At 37.5% G+C, this 18874-nt stretch overlaps 1 protein-coding gene across 1 annotated transcript; it reads right to left on the bottom strand.

Moving 5' to 3' along the window:
* Window positions 1–1254: 1254 nt before the first annotated feature.
* On the bottom strand, window positions 1255–5403 carry LOC105362151 (RIB43A-like with coiled-coils protein 2). The gene is made up of 7 exons (XM_011499503.1): window positions 5252–5403; window positions 4451–4591; window positions 4140–4300; window positions 3269–3509; window positions 2234–2461; window positions 1576–1682; window positions 1255–1396 (listed from the first exon to the last, which is right to left on the bottom strand). Exons 1-7 carry the CDS (start codon window positions 5372–5374, stop codon window positions 1255–1257), a joined length of 1143 nt encoding a protein of 380 aa, XP_011497805.1. The 5' UTR covers window positions 5375–5403.
* Between the last annotated feature and the right edge of the window lie 13471 nt (window positions 5404–18874).

Genomic DNA, 18874 nt, shown 5'->3' with positions numbered 1-18874 from the left:
TAAAGTATTTTTTTCTTTTCATAAATTAATAAAAACATCTACTCTTATATTTTAGCTAAAACATGCTGAGTTTACATATTTCAATAATAAATTTTTTTTAAAATGTTCTTTTTTTTACATTAAAAAAAAAAGAAGAAATTTCTTAAGTTTTAATTAACATAATAATTCAAAATTGTATAGATAGATACAACGCAAAAAACATTTATTATCGATATTTGTTTTTTCTTTTTTAATTATTTTATTTCCAAATTACCAAATAAAAGATAATTTTTATCAAACTGAATTAAAAGATGACTTTTACGCACATAAACAATGTAGAAACGTAAACACAATTTTAAATTTCCAAATAAAATATTTTAACAATATATTGCTAAGATTTATACAAATTTATGAAATAGTACGAATATTTTAAAATAAGCGCAATGAAATAATAATGATAAGATTAATGGTATTTTGTATTTTTGAAAAACTAAGTGAATCCTAGCATTGTTGAATTTATCATTATAATGTAAATTTTTATATTAAATGCTCATAAAAGTTGACAGATTTATATTGATTCATTTTCGAAAATTTCGAGCGTTTTACATTGATACACAATAAATTTTTTTATTATAAAATGCTTAAGAATAATCTTTAAATGGTTTAAATAATCACGATAAAAAATTAATTGCACCAAAATCAGAATATAAGGAAAACATTAATAATTCTATGATCAAACATATGCTTTACAAGGATTTTCTTCACCCCGTAAATAACGATTTAAAGGCGTGTTGGGAAAATATTTAAATAGAGAATTATGCTTTACTTTTCAGATACAATTAAATTTCTCATCATCTGGTAAAATAAAAAATAAAAAATAAAAAAAAGTGGTAGTATACTCGAATAAAATATAAAACATGTATTATTTACAATAATATTTATGTTCTGCAATAGTAATATTTGACTATATTGATGGTTGAAAAGTACGTATAACCGCCTTAATAACTTGTACATTTATCTACGATTCGGGAAGGTAACAGAAAAATAGTTAACACAATCACTTATATCATTTGGATTATCGAATAGAATTTTCCACTAATAACAGAAGAATGCGCTAACTGCGAAGGTATGGCAAATTAAATAAGGTGAAACCAAGAATTTAAAAACGAGACATAATAAATTTATTGAATGCATTCTTTCATATAATTACGTATGATTTCATTATAAAATTTCGAGGGGTGTGATAAATATATAGTGTGATAAATATTTTGTTATTTATCTAGTACTCTTATTAAATTGTTCATAAAATTCCGAGCTGGGCTTATTTTTATAAACCTGTCGATTTAAGTAATCTTGATGCTTTTTATGTTGTTGCGCCAATTGTCGATTTTCCTCGGCAATCTGCTTGTTTAGCTCGCTATAAAATACAAGAAAAAGTGTCAATTAAAAAAAAAAAAATAAACAAATAAATAAAAAATAATCTCTTAACGCTGTTTTTGTAAGTTTATGCTATATATATATATATACATATATACGGATATGTATGCTTGTCTATATATATATATATATATATATATATATATATATATATATTACGCTCTTTTGCGATCCAACTCCCGCTGATAAGATTCCGCAGCTCTGGCGTTACCGTTCATCAGTTTATCCCAGTTTTCGTTTTTCTTATTTTCTTCCATTCTCATTCGCTGTAACAAAAACAAAACAAAACAAAAAATGAATTCAGCAATACTGGTATCAACAAAAATGTACGGAAGTACATTAAAGCAAAACTAATGCAATATAAAATGTCGAGGCTAATAAATGATTCCAGACACTCTCGGTCTACATAGAAACGAGAAAAGTCTAATCATTCCGATTGTATTACATGCAATTTAATCACAACAAATACAATGTTTCAACGAATCATCGAATGCACAATGGGACTGGTCCTTTCAATTTCACTCAAAGTTTTCACTATTTCACTATTAGACAAGCCATAATTGTAAATCTCATAAGCTAGTTTTTTAATTAAAGCAAAGCCTGCTCGTTCTAAAGTCCTCCGGCTAGTCAAAGCCGACCAAGTGTGAAAATTCGGCGCACTCGACAATACCGAATTATCGTTCGAAGAAGTCATCGAGCGAAAGCGGCTCGTAATGCAACCAATTATAAGCCATAATTTTCCCCCACGACGGGTCCACCCGAAACAGCGAAGTAGCGCACGATTAGCCAAACCTCTCGCGAACAAAAGCGAAAGTACCTGGATCTCCTCCATCTGTCTCGTCTGCTCGTTCCGATAAAACTGAAGCTCATCCAAGGTCATGCCCTTGTAGCGGTTAGCCAGAGGCCGACCGGGTCCCCGGGTGCTTTCAGCCTGGTCCTTGGACTCCGTAAGGAAATCCCCGGTCACGTGGTTGTAGATTTCCGCCCGCTTGTCCTCGTCGTCTTGGGCCTCGAGGTTACGTTGGCGCTGCTCCTTCTCCTTCGCCTGTTACGATAACGCGAAAGCGCCCGATAAAACGCACTCGTAGGGCGGGCCATTTCGTTCTCCGACATGCTACGTCTAATCACGGAAATTTTGCTTCAAATCTATTTCAATCTACTTAATCTACATCAAAGACAATTCGCTGACGTACGAACACGTACTACTCGGCCAATCGGCTTCAATCGTATACATTTTTCTTAATGCTTAATGGTCTGTATCGAGGAAATAAATATAATAAACCGAAACAAAAACAAAAAAACTGAAATAAAAATGATGACACTTTTGTTTAGTCCGGTTTGGAGTTTTATTGGGCATGAAGAGTGACATTGAAAATTGAAGGAAAAAGGGCGTGTTTTAGAGTTGCGATATCGAATCGAATTGCTTGTGAATACTACAAGTGGAGACTCTGATTTTGTTTACTTTCCTTTCACCGTCTCTTTTCTTTAAATTTTTTATGGGAAATGTATAATTTCACATCGTGCGCAAAACGATAGCGATATAAATTTCTTGCGCAATTTGTATTTCCCATCAAATTGGCAATTTACAAATTAATGCAATAATAATGCAATAAATACATTTATATATTCTACCGAGTTTGTAATTAAAAATTAAAATTTTGTATAGTCCTCCGTACGTGGGCGAAGGCGCCAACAACGACGACGATGTGAACAGTCGCACCGGCAGCCATAAAAAAATAACAAAGTACATTTGCCTGACGGACGAATCACGTGGTCATGATGAGAAACGAACGCAAACGCAGAGAAGGTTAGATGAGATGGGTCGTGAGGTGGCTGGGGCTCGTCTACGAACCAGAGCTCGATTGAACTTGGCGGTGGCTTCGTTGAGTCGTCGTCGACAATCTCGTTCCGAGGTCTCGAGGGCCATCGCCCGGTTGTCCCTAGAGAGGAGCGCATCCTGGTACTCGCGCTCGGCCTCGAGTCGCTCCTTCTCGGCGAGTCGCCGCTCCTGCACCTGCTGCATTATCCAGCTCAGCATTTGCTCCTTCTGCTCCTTCCTGCGACACACCAAGTTCGCGTCCTCGCCCTCGAATCTGCAATTACGTAGCCGAGCTGAGTCGTCGCCGGCCTCGCGAGTCCGCTTTTCCACTCCCGAGGCCTGCCCTTTCTTTCTTCGCGCGACGAATAAGGACCGATCCCCCCTCCATACCCCTCCTTCACCATCTACCCGCCCCGCGACACAAAACAACTTAAGTGTGTCGCTCGTTTTTTGCCGCGTACTCACTGAATGGGTGGCTCGTTTGGCTCTTTCAGCAGTGTCGCGTCGGCATTTTTTCCTTCGATTTATGGGATGTTCCTGTTAGGTTCGGAGAATCGTGATCCTCCGGGGGGAAATTGACTTTGACGTTCGCCGTTACGTATGACTCAATCGAGCCTTCGGTATTTCATGTATCGTCGATTTTACTGTTCCAGCGATTAGGCGCTTGGGTACGGCGGACTCGTTGATAAGAAGATGCGTTTTGCAATTTAACGAGAGCGTGCTTAGTAGTGAGAACGAATAGTTAATAAAACTTTAATCCAACCAGAACTCGACTCGAATTTTTTTTTTTCTGAACCGGAAGCTTTAAAAGTACAAGGACGGCTAACATCGTGCGAAGTGAACGCGGAACGCATAGAGGACAAAGGGCCGTAGAATGGCAATTGATTTGTAAAGAGAATTGTACTTTTGCGCGGATGCGGGCCCCAATCCGTCGTTGTCCGTCTCCCTCAGAGGTTTGGTTTTTTTGACCAATTCGGGATCGTAGAGATCAAAGTCCCGGCGGTATTCGGGCTTCTGATGCGTCTGGCGAAAAGTGTCGATCTCCTTATTCACTTTTCTCCTTTCCTGCAATATAATGGACAAAAAGTCGATCCCGTATATTCTGAAAATTTTCAATGAAACACTAAAGAAAAAACAAAAGGAAGAAAAATGGAAAAGGAAAAGTAAAAAGAAAAAGAAGAAGAAGAAGAAGAAGAAGAAGTAAACACTCCGTACTTCATCCTGTTGCTTTGCGAGCATAATTGCCAACTTGCTACTGCGAAGCAAAGCCTCGTCTAAACTGCATTCCTTCTGCCTTTCCAAGTCGCGCTGCTGCTTCTTCTCCTCGACTTGCATGTCCAAAAACTCTTTATCTATCTACAACATCACGATGACAATGAGGTTTCGAAATCAAATTTTATGCCAAAGCGCTGAAAATTGATTCAACCCGATAATTAAGCAGCGCCTTTCTCAGCTCATACTTGTTGTTCTTTATGCTGGTGGTGCTGGTCATGTGGTTGATGATGTTGTGATTGTGGCGTTTGTGGTAGTGGCGGTGGTAGTGTTATTTATTGTGATTTTTATTATACGATAATTGTATGGACAGCATATTTTTGAACAAGTTCATCATAATTTATTGATTTTAACACGTATTTGATGGAGCGATTTTCGACGATGAAAAAGTTAACATAACGACGCACCGACAATACACTTTATATTACGTTTAATAAACTTTATGCATATTAATTAGGACTTTTCAATGCGTCGTCGCCATTAATTTAAAATAATAGAAAAAAAAGCATTGATATAGAAGTTGCTGGTATTATCAAGTAAACTGATATTATTGAAAGTTTAGAAAAAAAAAACTCAAGTGACCAAAACACGTGAGCAAACGTAAAGTAATGTCAAGTCTTAATTATACCGTTAGAATGACGCAATTAAAAATTGGATATAAAAATTACCGCTAACGAGTTTCCAATCCGAGCTAACCACAAAAAGCTAACGGCGCGTATGTATCTCGAAACGAATGGTTCTTACCCCAATTCGACGAACCCGGGGATTAAAAATCCTCGTCTTCCTCTGCTCCTCGATCTGGCGCTTCTTTTCGATCGCCGCCGCGACCTTGAGATCTTGGTCCGTGCATTTCTGTAACTCCAGCATGATGCAAGCGCACGATGCTCTTCGATAGGATCCGCGGCCTCCGATCAAACCAGCCGTCCAAAAGCGAAGAGAGGTGTTGGAACGAGCAGGTCAGCGGCCGGGCTTTACGAAGGCAAATAAAGCGAAGCAACGGGCGGAGAGCGAGAAGGAGCCTCGGTCGGGAGGTGTATGAAAGCGCGCGCGCACACACATAAACGCACTGGCAACACGCAAGGGACGCGCCCGTTGCTATGGATCGTTTGGAATCCCAGAGAATTAGAGCCGATAGACCCAACCACCTTACACTACTTAGCTTCTTTCGCCGACCCAAGCGTCGAGCTCCAACTACATTTATTCAAAGTCGTCGCTGCTGGCCCTTTTGAACGTCAATCCAATGAAAATGGGCGACGACGACGTCGACGAATCGAGCTCGACTAATTACGGCCGCTTGGCCTGCATTTTTTTTCGCTGTGTCTCAGTCATGCTTGACGCGCGCATTCGTAATACAGCGGTAATAATCGTACTTGGCGTTATCATAATTGCGCGGCAGGAGAAAAAAAAAATACTTATTTAATGGAGGAGAAAACATGTTGTCGCATTAAAAGTCTTGGTTTCTTTGTATCGATCTCTTTGTTCCCTATACGCCGAGCTTAATTTTAAGCTTAATAATTCTAATTGATGCTCTTCGGATTAAAACAAATGATATACCTCCTGACTGATATGCGACTGCGACGTATGATTATGCCCATGAATTGTTAGCATTAACGTCGTATATAATAAATAAATAAAAGCGTTGAATTAAGTGTAAGATGGGATTTGCGCATTAAAGTGATTTTTCACATTAATAAAAATGATGGAGCGCTTTTTAGATGAAATTATTCGCTTGATATAAGGAAGAAAATTTTAATTTTAATTTAGTGAGAATTTACATTCCGAAGCCCCTGTGCAATTGATTTACACATTTAGCCAATTAAATTTAGCTTATGAAGATTTAACGTAATCTCGTATTATTAATATTGCATATATTCTAAGATATCTCAAACTCATGCGCTATAATGCAATTTCCTAATATTTTTTTTTTTTCTTTTTAGTTCAAAGCGTTAGCGATTCGCGTTAATAATCGCGGAGCCGTTACATATCTACTATAACTTGAATAATTTAAAATACGTAATTTCATAAAGAAGTTTTTGATTTTTTATTGCGGTATTTTTTCTTTCTATTGCGAACTGCGTACGTATAAGAATTAATATTCTGGGAAAATAATGAATAAGTTTTTACTAAAAGCTTTAATTGTGATAAAATTGCAATATAAATTTTACAATTAAATATCTGCCAATATATAGCAACATATAATATAACAAAATTAAATATATTTCATTGCGCATATTTGTTATCATTTTAATTTGTATTAAATTTCTTAATTAATTTTTGACAACAAAAAAAAAAAAAAAAAAAAAAAATGAAAAAAAAAAAAAAAAAAAAAAAAAAAACTGATGAAGACAAAGTAATATTAATAATCAATAAATTAATTAGAATACAAAAATTAATTAAATAAACGGACAGTTAATAGGATCTATGTAAAACAATATTATTTTCATAGGTATAATTAAAAGCAATGATAATCTTATTGATAAAACAATAATATATAATATGAAATTTTCTTTTATCGATAAATGCATTATTAAATACAGTAAATATGGTAATACATTATTTTACTTTATGTTAAACATGTCGTTTAATTATTTCTAATTTAACTGATAAGAAATATCATTTAAAAGGGTTGATTTATTTTATTAAATATTATTCTAAATTTTAATTCACATTAGTTGGTCTATGTGACAAATTTACATCTCCATTGTCGAAATTACTGCTTTGATATAATTAAGCTAACAGTTTCCAACTAGTAAGTATTATGATATAAGCCGATAACAGCATCTAAATAAATTTCCATACACATCTGCAATTAGATAGTAATCAACAATTCAATTGTTTTTTTTTCTTTTATCAAGAATTCGATTAGGAATATTAGTATTTAATAAAAAAAAATATATACCAACTTGCTATATATAATGGAATTTACAATTTATCAATATTACGAATAAATTGTTTAATCAAAAAACATTATGATAGATAATTGTATTTTCAAAAATTTTATTATATTAAAAAAGAATTTGTGTCATTCAACATAACTTCTGTATTATAAGAGTATTACGATTAATTTTTAAATACATTTTGTTTTTTTTTTTTTTTTAATAATGTTAACTCTCGTTTAATACTACAGTCAATATGACTTTAAACATTATAATTGTGCATTCCGAGACATCGGAAATCCAAGCTTATAAAACTCTGTGTTGAATAGATATAATTTTATTACACATGATTATTGGCTCAGTAACTTGCATAACAGTTCTAACAATTTGTACTCTTAAATAAATAAATATGAGAAATTTTACAGGAAAAATGATAGATATGCTTGTAAATATAAAAGCTTATAGATACTGTCATTTTTTATTTTATCTTTTTTTTTCTCATTGATTATTAACATATACGTATTATATATTTTTTAATCTTACATCAAATAAATAGTTATACATAATTTCAATTTTAATACATTAATTTTTAATCAAAATTGTTTCATTTCAGCAATATTCCGTAAACTAGTGTAGAGTATTTATTTTCGTTATTATATCGTTTTAAGGAAATATTGTTAATTTTATAATTGTAGCATTAAATTTATCTAAGATAGTATTTACCTTAGTGAAGAATTTCTCATTATTAAGTCTCTAGCATTTTAATTATTGATAATTTATACTGTGATCATTAAGACACCGTAAACATTTTTAAAAATAAAGTGAAAACATGATGCTATTAAGTTTAATTGAGTCTTGTTTACGTAGTTACGGAGAAATTCAAAATGATTTTCCAAACACGAGTTCTGGCATTAAAAAAAAAAAAAAAAAAACAGCAGTACGCATCAAAGGTATATTTAGGAAGAAATTTTATCGTTAATTAACTAGCCGCAAAAATTTTGAGTTAAAGCGAAGGAAATTTCGAATTGCCTTATTTTATTTTACGAAAATTGCCTGTTGGTAGCGTCATACATGCGTAACTACACCCAATGTCAGGCTTCTGTAGTCACGTGACATGTCAAATAAATTGTTGGCTATTTGCATCGGATCATAAACGAGTTACTGTAAATTAAGTGTCATTTTTCATAAACTTGTCTCTAAATATCTCTGCTATTATTCAAAATATAATATAATTAAAAGAATCATTATCAATATTGTTCTTAATAATTAATGAAATTTTTTTATTCAATAGTAAGAGTCGAACGAGAAACATATAGAATGGATCGGACATGTTGTTTACAAGTAATGTGTATATGCACTTATGAAATGAATTTCAACTTCAAAGTTTACTCGAAAGTATTCTAGCAATATTTTTGTTTAAAAAAGCGATGTAAATTTAGTACACATTTTACTATATCAATGGAATAATAATAAATATTTTTAGTGAAAAATATTTTGTTCTCTATACTACGATTTACAGTTTTTTTTTTTTTTTTTTTTTGTACATATGACAATAAACAACAGTTTGTATATCGAAGTGTTGGCATTAATTTTACAATGTAAAAATATCATGAAAGTATTCATTAAAAAATTATTATCGATTCTATGAATGTAAATCGTAGAATTTAATAATTATTTTAGATAAGAAATATATGTATTTTAGAAAATATCGTAATGTATAAAACTAATAAATAAAACAAAAGGGTCAATATGTCATTTTCACATAAAATGATAACTGCCGTTATATAATATACAATCTTTAGAAATTTCTTCGACTATGATATATGTTTTTTATACGTGATATAACAATGTAAAATATTTGTTTTCTAAATGTTCCCATTTCGATTATAAAATACTTACATAATTGTTTATATCGCTGTAGTAACTATTCTGTTGACAATTTCTACGTAATCTTTATAATACATTACATCATTTGACAAATCATAATTCAAATTTTCTTTCAATTTGCTTTGAAATAAATGATGAATAGTTTGTTTTTTATCTAATAAGCAGTGTTGTCGTTTAAGTAATTTCTATACGTTCGAATACAAATAATTGCTCATAATTAGACGAAAACTTACACAAATCCAGGGATTTTAACTATTTTAGAATTTCCCACTGCATTCTACAGTTTTAGAAGATCAACGATCTCTTTTAAATTATTTCCTGGTGCAAGTTGAAATTGTAAGAACTCCGTTTCATATGAAAAGTTACTCAGTTACATAATTTAAGTAGTAGCATTCCTTCCTCATAATTATACATATGAAGCATGCCAGTATTTAATTGAAAACTAATATATATATATATATATATATATATATATACATATATATCTAAACATGTATACCTTATTGTTAACAATAATGTTATTGGTTACATTAACAATAATGTTTTGTAATGAAGTTTTTCAAAAAAATTATAAAAAAGAATCTCAAGTTATCGATCGATTTAACATTGAACAGTAATGATACTTACTTCTCTTTACATTGTGTGCATCCAACAACATCATCATCATCATCATCATTATTATTATTACTACTACTAATATTATTATTATTAATGTTTTTCTTGTTGTTGTTATTGTTATTATCATTATCTTTATCGTCGACCTCATCATCGTCATCATCGCGTCATTATTATGATCATGATCATTATCATTGCTATCGTCATCGTCCTCATCATCATTATGATTAATTACCTTTATTGATTTCCCAGCAGAAACGTCAAACGTATTTTCAATGTCGAGAAGAAGAAGAAAAAAAGTTTTTCCTTCGAGATTTTCGGCGTCTCACGACTGCGAGAGAAGACACGCATTATCAGCTCGCATGCGACGATCGATCGTCTCTTCTTCCGCCTCCGAAAATGGCTTACGCGCATCTCCCAGGCGATTCGTCGTTCGTACGTAACGAAGCGCGAAAAGTCGACCGTCGTCGTCTCCCTGCTGACGTCATTGGCGAACCGCCTTCGAGTCGACGAGGATAGCGGCGGCGGCGGAGTCGGCGGCGGCGGCGGCGTCGACGCAGCGGCCGCGGCCGACGCCTGCACCGAGCCTCGGCAGACATTCAGTCTCGGCTCGGCGCTTACCCAAGCACGGCACGAGAGCCGGCGCCGTAATTGCGTAGCCGAGTGCAACCAAAGCGCATGCGCACTCTCCTCGACAGAGGAAAGACGGAGAGATAGAGATAGATAGAGAGGTAAAGGCAGAGGTAGGCGAGGCCCGTTCACGGACGGCGGCCGCGGTCACGGAGCGCGACGTCGAGCAGTAGGCCACGGGTGAGCGAGGACCGCGTACGGACGAAAGCAGGCCCCGGCTGCGTATATCGCGCGTACGTAGCTCACTGTGTGTGCGCGGAGCGTGCGCACGAATTAAAGACATTGAGGAAGAGCGATAGAACGAGGAGAAGGTACAGAGAGAGAGAGAGAGAGAGAGAGAGAAAGAGAGAGAGAGAGGGAAAATCATTATAAAATGCGCGACGGCGAGGAGGCGCGTAAATCTCGCGGCTCGAGTGAAAGGGAAACGCGGCTGTAAACTGGTCTCGCAGTAGTACGAGGCCGGACGGGGGCAAGAGAAGGAAATTGGGCCCTCCCGCGCGTGCGTGATCGCAGCCTATTACCACTATTACTACTACTACTGCAACCTACTATCACCTACTACTACGGCTATTACTACTGCTCTTAATAGTTGGGCAACAATTAGCGTCGTCGTGGCCAGCGCCTGGTTTTTACGTTTGGTTCATTTGGGCCCCCTTGGGACCGTCGATCCCGTCTCGTCCCGGCGGGATAGTGCGAGACAGCTGAGGACGCGCGCGGCTCTCCACCTCGGCTAGCCAAACATGAGAGGAGGATGAGCTGCAGCGTGAAGATTTCGAGCGGCGGCAAGAGCTGGAGTGGCTCGCAGCGCAGGATTAACGCCTTGGTGGAGGAGACTGTAGCCACGGGAAGTGTAGGGACGAGCGCGAGCTGTCCCAGCCTCGGCCAGGTCCAGGCTCAGACGCAGATGCAGCAACAACAGCAACAGCAGCAGCAGCAGCAGCAGCAGCACTCGTCCCGATTGGCCAAGTCGATCGCGGCCAAGAGGGGCGAGGACGCCGGCAAGCTGCTGCGTTACATCGACGACAACGTTATCGGCAGAAACGGCACCTTCCTCGGACCCTTTGGTCGTCGAAAAGGTTCGTTGATTATTATACCTTTCTTTCTTTCTTACTCATCCGCGACAATCCTGACTTTTCAAAAGCCATCGTCCGCCATTGGTTATAATTTGACGGATGTCTAATTAGTCCTCTCGTCTCCTTGAGTTTGGCACTTTGCATCCGAGCCATTTTGTTATTGGGCGGGTCGCGACGAGTGACGGGAGGTGGTGAGGGAGGTGGGGTAGGGTGGGTGGGGAGGGCAGCTCGAATCCTCGCCAAAGCCGTGTCTTGAATATTTCGCGGGAAGTGCAAAGACCGATGGAATACGCAGTGAGTGCCAATGTCGGAGCGATTTTTTCCTAAGCGATTAAACTCGATTTTTATTACGGACGCTCGGCTAGGCGCTTTCCCTATGCCCTTGGCCCTCTGAAAAATACGAGCGATCCGCGGAAAGAACTCGTAGAATGTTAAAAGGGACCGAATCCGGCGCTGCATTCTTTCTTACTGATACGCTTCGAACTTGTGGAGAGTCGTCGTTCCACTCGATGCGTTTGCCGCCGATGCATATAGGAGAGCAAGCGAGATAGATGCCTTGAAATTGAAATGTTCCTTCGATAATATTCGATCCGACGAGTAAAAATAGTGGCCAAGATTAATTAGTCGATATTTTTGTCCCGATAGCGCGCTTTCTCGTCGTCGTCGTCGTCGTCGTCGTCGTCGTCGTCGTCGTCGTCGTCATCATCGTCGCCGTCGTCCCCCTCTCACAGCTCCCATCGGCATCCTAAGAAAGGCTGCCTTATTAAAAAGAGAAGATTATAAATAAATAAATATTATTGATACAAGCGTGGAGTTCACGGGGAATGTTCGTACATCGATGTAAATATTTTCGACTTGGTTGAATTGATTAATTCGACGCGAGCCGCAAAATCGAGCATCAAAGAGAAAGAAAAACGGAGAGAGGGAGAGAGAGAGAGAGAGAGAGAGAGAGAGAGAGAGAGAGAGAGAGAGAGGAAAAGAAAAAGGCAATAAAAACAAGTTAAATTATTAAATAGCCACGCAGAGTGGTCAATTTGCTAACTGTAGTGCATGTATGCTCATACCGCGCGATAAGTCGTTTAATTGCTTTTTTTCTCCTTTTTCCTTTTGCCTTTTTGCTTCTTGCTTATTGCTTTTATTTATAATATGGCATATCGTATACAAAACATAAGCACGACGTCTTCAGCATTGTATTTTAACAGTCATTTCTCAAGTGTATTTTTCTTTTATCGATCAACCTTTGCTTCGCTATAATTTGAAAAATGTAGTGTAACGCCGGAAGTTAGACAGCGACGAGGGCAGGGCAGGAGACAGAGATAGACAGAGTGAGTGAGTGAGGACGTGAGAGTGATGGGGGGGGGGTGAGATCGAGAGAACGAGATCAGACGAAGCTCAGCACACCGAGTGCATCGGAAGAAAATCCGTGTTCTATTTATAAACACATTTTGTACATTTTCGAAATATATAATATTCACAAGCAACTTGATTTCTGCGGGCTATTTTTATGTATTGTCGAGCTTGCGTCCGTCCACTCCACGAGGTTCCATCATTAATTTCGTCGAGAGGAACTTTTGTCGAAAAATCGCGCGGGCGGGTGGGCGCCGCGCCAAAATCACTGTAAAAAGTCAAGCTATAACGCTGGCGTTTCCTTCGCAACTCCCTCCCCCGTTCCCCAACACCAAATATCCCCCGCCACACCTCCAGATCCACTTTGTCCCCTTGTCCCGCCTCATACATGATATCCCTGACCATCGACTCCCACTATTTCTTTTATTCTTCTCTCGTTTTTACTCCTCATTTCATCGCCCACATAAATTCCACCTCCGTATGAGCACGCAAGGCCCCGGGTTTATTGACCTCCGCTCCTTTCCCCTTACCTGATGATACAAATTAGGTTTTCAATCTTCCTTGGCGGTAAGTTTGGCGGTGCTGGTGGAAGCCTATGAAACAGTCGCGAATCGCACGTCTTACCGGGAGCAATGACGTGCCGAAAGCCGTACCTTCCCTCCTACCAACACCCCTCATCACAACCCGATTACCCCCTCTAGACAGCTCCACGACCCATCGTTTTATTTTAGTAAAATTTTAGCGGGCAGATTTGCGGGCTCGATATCCCTTCGAGACCTCGTGCTATATCTATACGCCCGTGATTTGGGGGCGGAGAGAGGGGGGGACGGACGAATATACGAGAGAGGATAAGGAGATCGTGAATAACCGCCGTCACGACACATTAGCATCGAATCCCTTCGATTTGACATTTCTTTCATGTATATACATGATGGCTTTCATCACTTACTTTCGTCAAGTGTAATAAGCGATTCGCGCACTCGCAATGGCCACCGATGGAGTTAAAATAGTGTACTTTTAATCGACTGGCAACCGAGAATGAATCACAGGATTCGATACTACGAGCCAAAATTACGCCGGCAACAGCTTCATCAAGCTTCGCGCTCGTTGCTATTCTTTCATTATTTTCGTGTCTGATAATCACGCTATCGTTAACACTTGACTCTTGGCTGTCTCTCCATTCGGACTATTAAGACAATGTAACAATGACAGCGGCAATGATGATGATGATAATAATAATAATAACAATAATAATAATAATAATAATAATAATAATAATAATAATAATAATAATGATGATGATAATGATAATGATGATGATAACGAGCGATAATAATGACGACGACGATGGCTGCAACGCTGATGCAAAAGCACGCAAGGTGAGAGGAGGCCAGCTTGGGACGATTGTCGCAAGCCCCCGTAAAGTAAGATCGATTTCAACAATTTCAGCTCGATCCTTAAGTTGTAAGATTGGCCTTGGGAGCGAGAGTATCAAGGATCGAGCTAACCATAACGACATTTTCGCTTCAAAGATCCTTGGTTTGGCCGATGTGTGCAGGTGTGTTATCGCACTTTTATTTATTGCATTACCTACAAGCAGCTGTTTATCGTTACCGATCGGCCGATTTGCCTTAGTCGCATAGCCGACCGGAAGTCCTTCCCAGACCGTAAATAGAGTACGCGCCGCGCGACAAATCAATACTCGACCTTAAAGGCCACGTTAAGCCAGCGTGCAAGGAAAAAAATGCCAGCGCACGCCTATAAATAGACGGGTGAAAAGCCATCGTCGTCATGCGTCGCACGCTCCCATGAAAGGACGTCATTGTGCGCAAGAGGTTTCGAGTACTTTGATCCACATTTTGGGTTGCTGCTCGAAAGCTCGCCGTGGCGCTCGAGAGGGCGGAGGGGACGATCGAGCGGAGGTTGACGCAGGTGTAGTACCGCACCGATCCGGTTGCCGGGGTTCGGCATTTTCGCGGAGCCGCCACTGCGTATCGCAGACAGACATCGCCCTAGCCGTTTCTTTACTCCGTTACGTACGTCGATCGATCGCGGGAAAGTTGCGAGATCGGAAAGCGCGATGAAGTAGCGATTAGATTAGAATCCGGGAGCGTGTTGGTGCGCGATCCGGGGGATGCGTGGACGGACAGAGAGGTGCGTAATATACGTGGCTGGGCTCGACTGGGCCCAAGTTGGCCTCGGGCTCGGGCCATAGGAAACTGGAGGAATCGGTTACGCGTACAGTCGCCGATTTGCTTTCCCTTTGCTCGGAACGCTCAATGTAGGCGTGTCGGCGTAGGCTACGGGCTAAGTGCCTTGCGCTACTTTTATCTGTTTGTCTTTTATTTTTTCTTTCGTTTTTTTTTTCTTCTTTTTTTTTTTACTTCTTTCCCGTTTTCTTTGTTTACGAACCCTTGGGCTCGCTGGCTGGCGCAAGGCGTGTGGATCTGAATGAATCGCTTTGCTAGACGCATCGCGGAGATTTGAATTTGAAAATGCCTTGGCGGTGTGGTAGGTTATTTATGACTGTAGATGAGAGCCTTTGGTTTATCACTTTGTGCTTGCATTATCCGTGCTCTGTAATATGATATCGCAGTGGCCGTTGCGAGAATAAAGCGCTCGTTTAAATTGTCAGATATAACGAAAAAGTCTTTATTATTGAGATAGCATTATAAGGTAATAAACTTGAAGTAGCCTGGGATGTGTTAAATTACTTATTGCTGACGATAAGATACGTATAAGAATAAAGAAGAAGAAAAAAAAAAACAAAAATGTGCGTGCGTGCGTGCGTGCGCGCATGCGTTTGCTTAAGTGCATTGTTTGGATCGTCGGTTAAAATTATACTGGAAATGCAAAAACAAGTGGAGTTGAAGAAAAGGCGGGGGAAAAAAATGAGAGTGACGATATTGAAAACAGAATGGCGTGTGATATTGTCGACGAATTTATCTTGGAAACGAATGTTCTACTAACACTCGCGTATAGTTAAAAGACACAATGCGATGCAGCCGTTACATATTTGTCTGGCTCTACTGTATAAATAAATTATCTTTTCGTTTTACGAGGACATTGCGTTTTACTGTTGATTTTAACAAGGATATTAATATTTCTCTCTCTCTCTCTCTCTCTCTATCTATCTCGTTTTCTTCGACATTTATGAAACGAATTTTTTTACGCGAAGAAGCGAATTTTAACGAAGCTAGGGAAGAACGAGGTTTTGGCAGTCACTAAACGCCGTCCCTCGAAAAGTGTGATTTTGTCTCACGAAATTTCGTTGTACGAATCACGTTAGGTTCGCATAAGCGTACATGTACGTGCTAATGATTGTCGAATTATTAAAGTAAATTAAAAAATCGATTTATTGCTTATCGGACAATGCCTAATCTCGCAATGAATTTCTTGCTCATTACAATGTACCGGACTCTAATTGCTCATAAAGTATAGTCTTAAATGTCTGCCGGTTATTAGTTTGAAAACATATTATTTTTTTCAACTACATTCGGACGTATCATTGACAATACAACAATGATAAGGACGAGAACAATAATAAGAATAACAATGGCAAAAGCAGCGACAATAATTGTAAGGATAACGAAAAGAAGAAGATGCAGACGAGGAAGAAGAAGAGGACTAACAACAACGGAACGTAATTAAATAACAATAGTAGTTGTAGTAGTTAGTGGATATTTAACGGTGTACCATTAGTTAATATAGAAAATAATTATACTTCGTAATTTATGAAACTTATAGCTTTATCAAGATTAGTAATATTTTAGAGATATATTATTACCTGACATTATCGAGAGAAAATTTGCAAAATACCCATTTAAATTTTGTTTAAAAATAAAAAATTTTCTTTTCGCATAAATTGCAACTACTGTAAACAGAGTTCAAAAAAAAAAAAAAAAAGGAACGTAGATAGCCGTAATTATGTAAGCACGTTAGCAAATTTAATTTATTGCTTATCTGATAATGTCAATCACAAAATTACGTTTGTTGTTGTTGTTGTTGTTGTTGTTGTTGTTGTTTTTTAAATTCTCGCACGTTTATACAGCATGCTAGCGAATTAAAATTTTCATTAAATAATTTGGTACAAATATGAATTTATGATCGGCTTCGATTAATATGAGAATTTGTCAATCAACCATAACTACTATGCAATAATTAGTAATTTCTTCATTGGAATAATAACAATTTAGCATGATGGATATATTTTTAAAAAACCATTTCACACCTTTTTTTATAATAATATTTCTATAGAATAATATTAAGAATAAGATATCTATGGAATGTTGTCCCGCCAAATGTCGAGATACGTAATTAATAAGAAAAACTTTTAAAATGTATAACAAATATTTCTTGTATAATATACATATTTCATGCTCGTCGATAAGTAACTGATTTAACTATCGGAGTTGTCCGAGCTATATAAATCATACGAGAATAGTTTCTAAAATCATATACATAAAGATTCTTTGTCTCTTTATGCTTTAGTAGTCAGTAAAATGTAGGTAAATAGAATATCGAGTTTATTAAGACTTCCAAGAAAGTCCTGTACTTTTAAAGACCTTTAGTGCTGCAGTGATGCCTACAATTTCTCTCTCTCTCTCTCTCTCTCTCTCTCTCTCTCTCTCCCTTATTCCAAAACGAATAAATTACAAATTGCCTCTTTATACATTATTTACGTAACTCAACTTGGTTAATAATTTTTATATTTATTTTCCTGCTCTTTTTTTCTTTTATTTGACAAAGACGGTGCGCCGCTTAAACGTGTATCGAATGAGACGGGCTGCGTGTTTTGTGCTGTTAGCGCTCTTCGGCCGCGAACAATATGCATAATCTTATCACGTGCACGCACGTCTCGTCGGGCTTACATAATTTTATGCGCTCTTCGACATTTTCTTCTGCGAAGAGCCGCCGATGTTTTCCTGGCATTCTTCGGGAAAGTGTGACACTAAACGCGCTATCCGACGCTCCCTCATCGAGGACTACATTTTACGTACGGCGGATCCCAGTTATTTTATTTATCAAGCCTCCACTTAACGGTCTTCGTCCTATCACTTCTCTTTTTCATCTTCAATTCAATTTGCTCTTTATATCGAGTGAGCATGCCGTGATTTATTCGCTGCCTTCTTCGATGAGAGAGCGTGCCAAACTACCATTAATCATTTTTATTCTTGGGCAACGGACGGGAAAAAAGAAATGTAGATTACAAGTAAAAATGGCTAGGTTATTTAATAAAATTATTACTGCTCTCTACACTGCATAGATACGAATTTGACCTCGATTTATCTGTCGTGCTGAAATTTGTCGGTGTCCCCCACCCCCTTCCCGAACGTACACACCCACGCGGATGCTAACATGCACCTTCAAGTGTCCCTACATATATATGATTTAAATAAATATCCTTTGATTATAGTTTTTATTTTTAATTTAAGATGATTGAATTTCTGTTTTTTTTTCTTTTTTTTGTATGTTCAATGAAAGCCAATCATTTTTAAAACATGATATTGTAGACTCTTGGCGAGTGGAAAAAAAGAATCCGTACGTAATTACTTAAACTTGAGTTTTATTTTTCATAAAACATGCAAATCAATATTTTTCTATGATAAAGTTTGAAAAATTCAGTGTAAAAAATGCAAATCAATTATTCAGTAATTAATGCATGTGAACATCGTTTAGTAAGTATTGCATAATCGCTATATTACAACATTTTATTATTAATTCAGTATTGTAAACATTTTCTAAATATTAATACCCTCTTATGTGGATAAAATGAGATTGATTTGTGAACTTATAAGATTGAACAATCATATAAAGTTGCTCGTTTACATATTCAATAAAAATTACAAGCAAGCCACTCGAAGATTCTGAATTTTTATCAATTTACTGAATTTTTCATTGTCGCGTTAATAATTATTGCTTACGCTTAATAATGATTT

The sequence above is a fragment of the Ceratosolen solmsi genome, unplaced genomic scaffold (genome assembly GCF_000503995.2).
Source record: "Ceratosolen solmsi marchali unplaced genomic scaffold, CerSol_1.0 scaffold35, whole genome shotgun sequence".
In the NCBI taxonomy this organism is placed as follows: domain Eukaryota; kingdom Metazoa; phylum Arthropoda; class Insecta; order Hymenoptera; family Agaonidae; genus Ceratosolen; species Ceratosolen solmsi.
The sequence above is the reverse complement of the archived record's forward strand: the minus strand, read 5'-3'. Positions and strand labels throughout refer to the sequence as shown.

What these genes read in the sequence shown, in the direction of transcription:
- LOC105362151 (XM_011499503.1), bottom strand. Translation starts at nt 5,374, where the DNA reads ATGCTGGAGTTACAGAAATGCACGGACCAAGATCTCAAGGTCGCGGCG. An exon ending in GGGCCCGCATCCGCGCAAAA is followed by an intron (nt 3,510 to 4,139) that starts GTACAATTCTCT and finishes ACGTAATTGCAG; the next exon opens with ATTCGAGGGCGAGGACGCGA. An exon ending in GACAGATGGAGGAGATCCAG is followed by an intron (nt 1,683 to 2,233) that starts GTACTTTCGCTT and finishes TTTTTGTTACAG; the next exon opens with CGAATGAGAATGGAAGAAAA.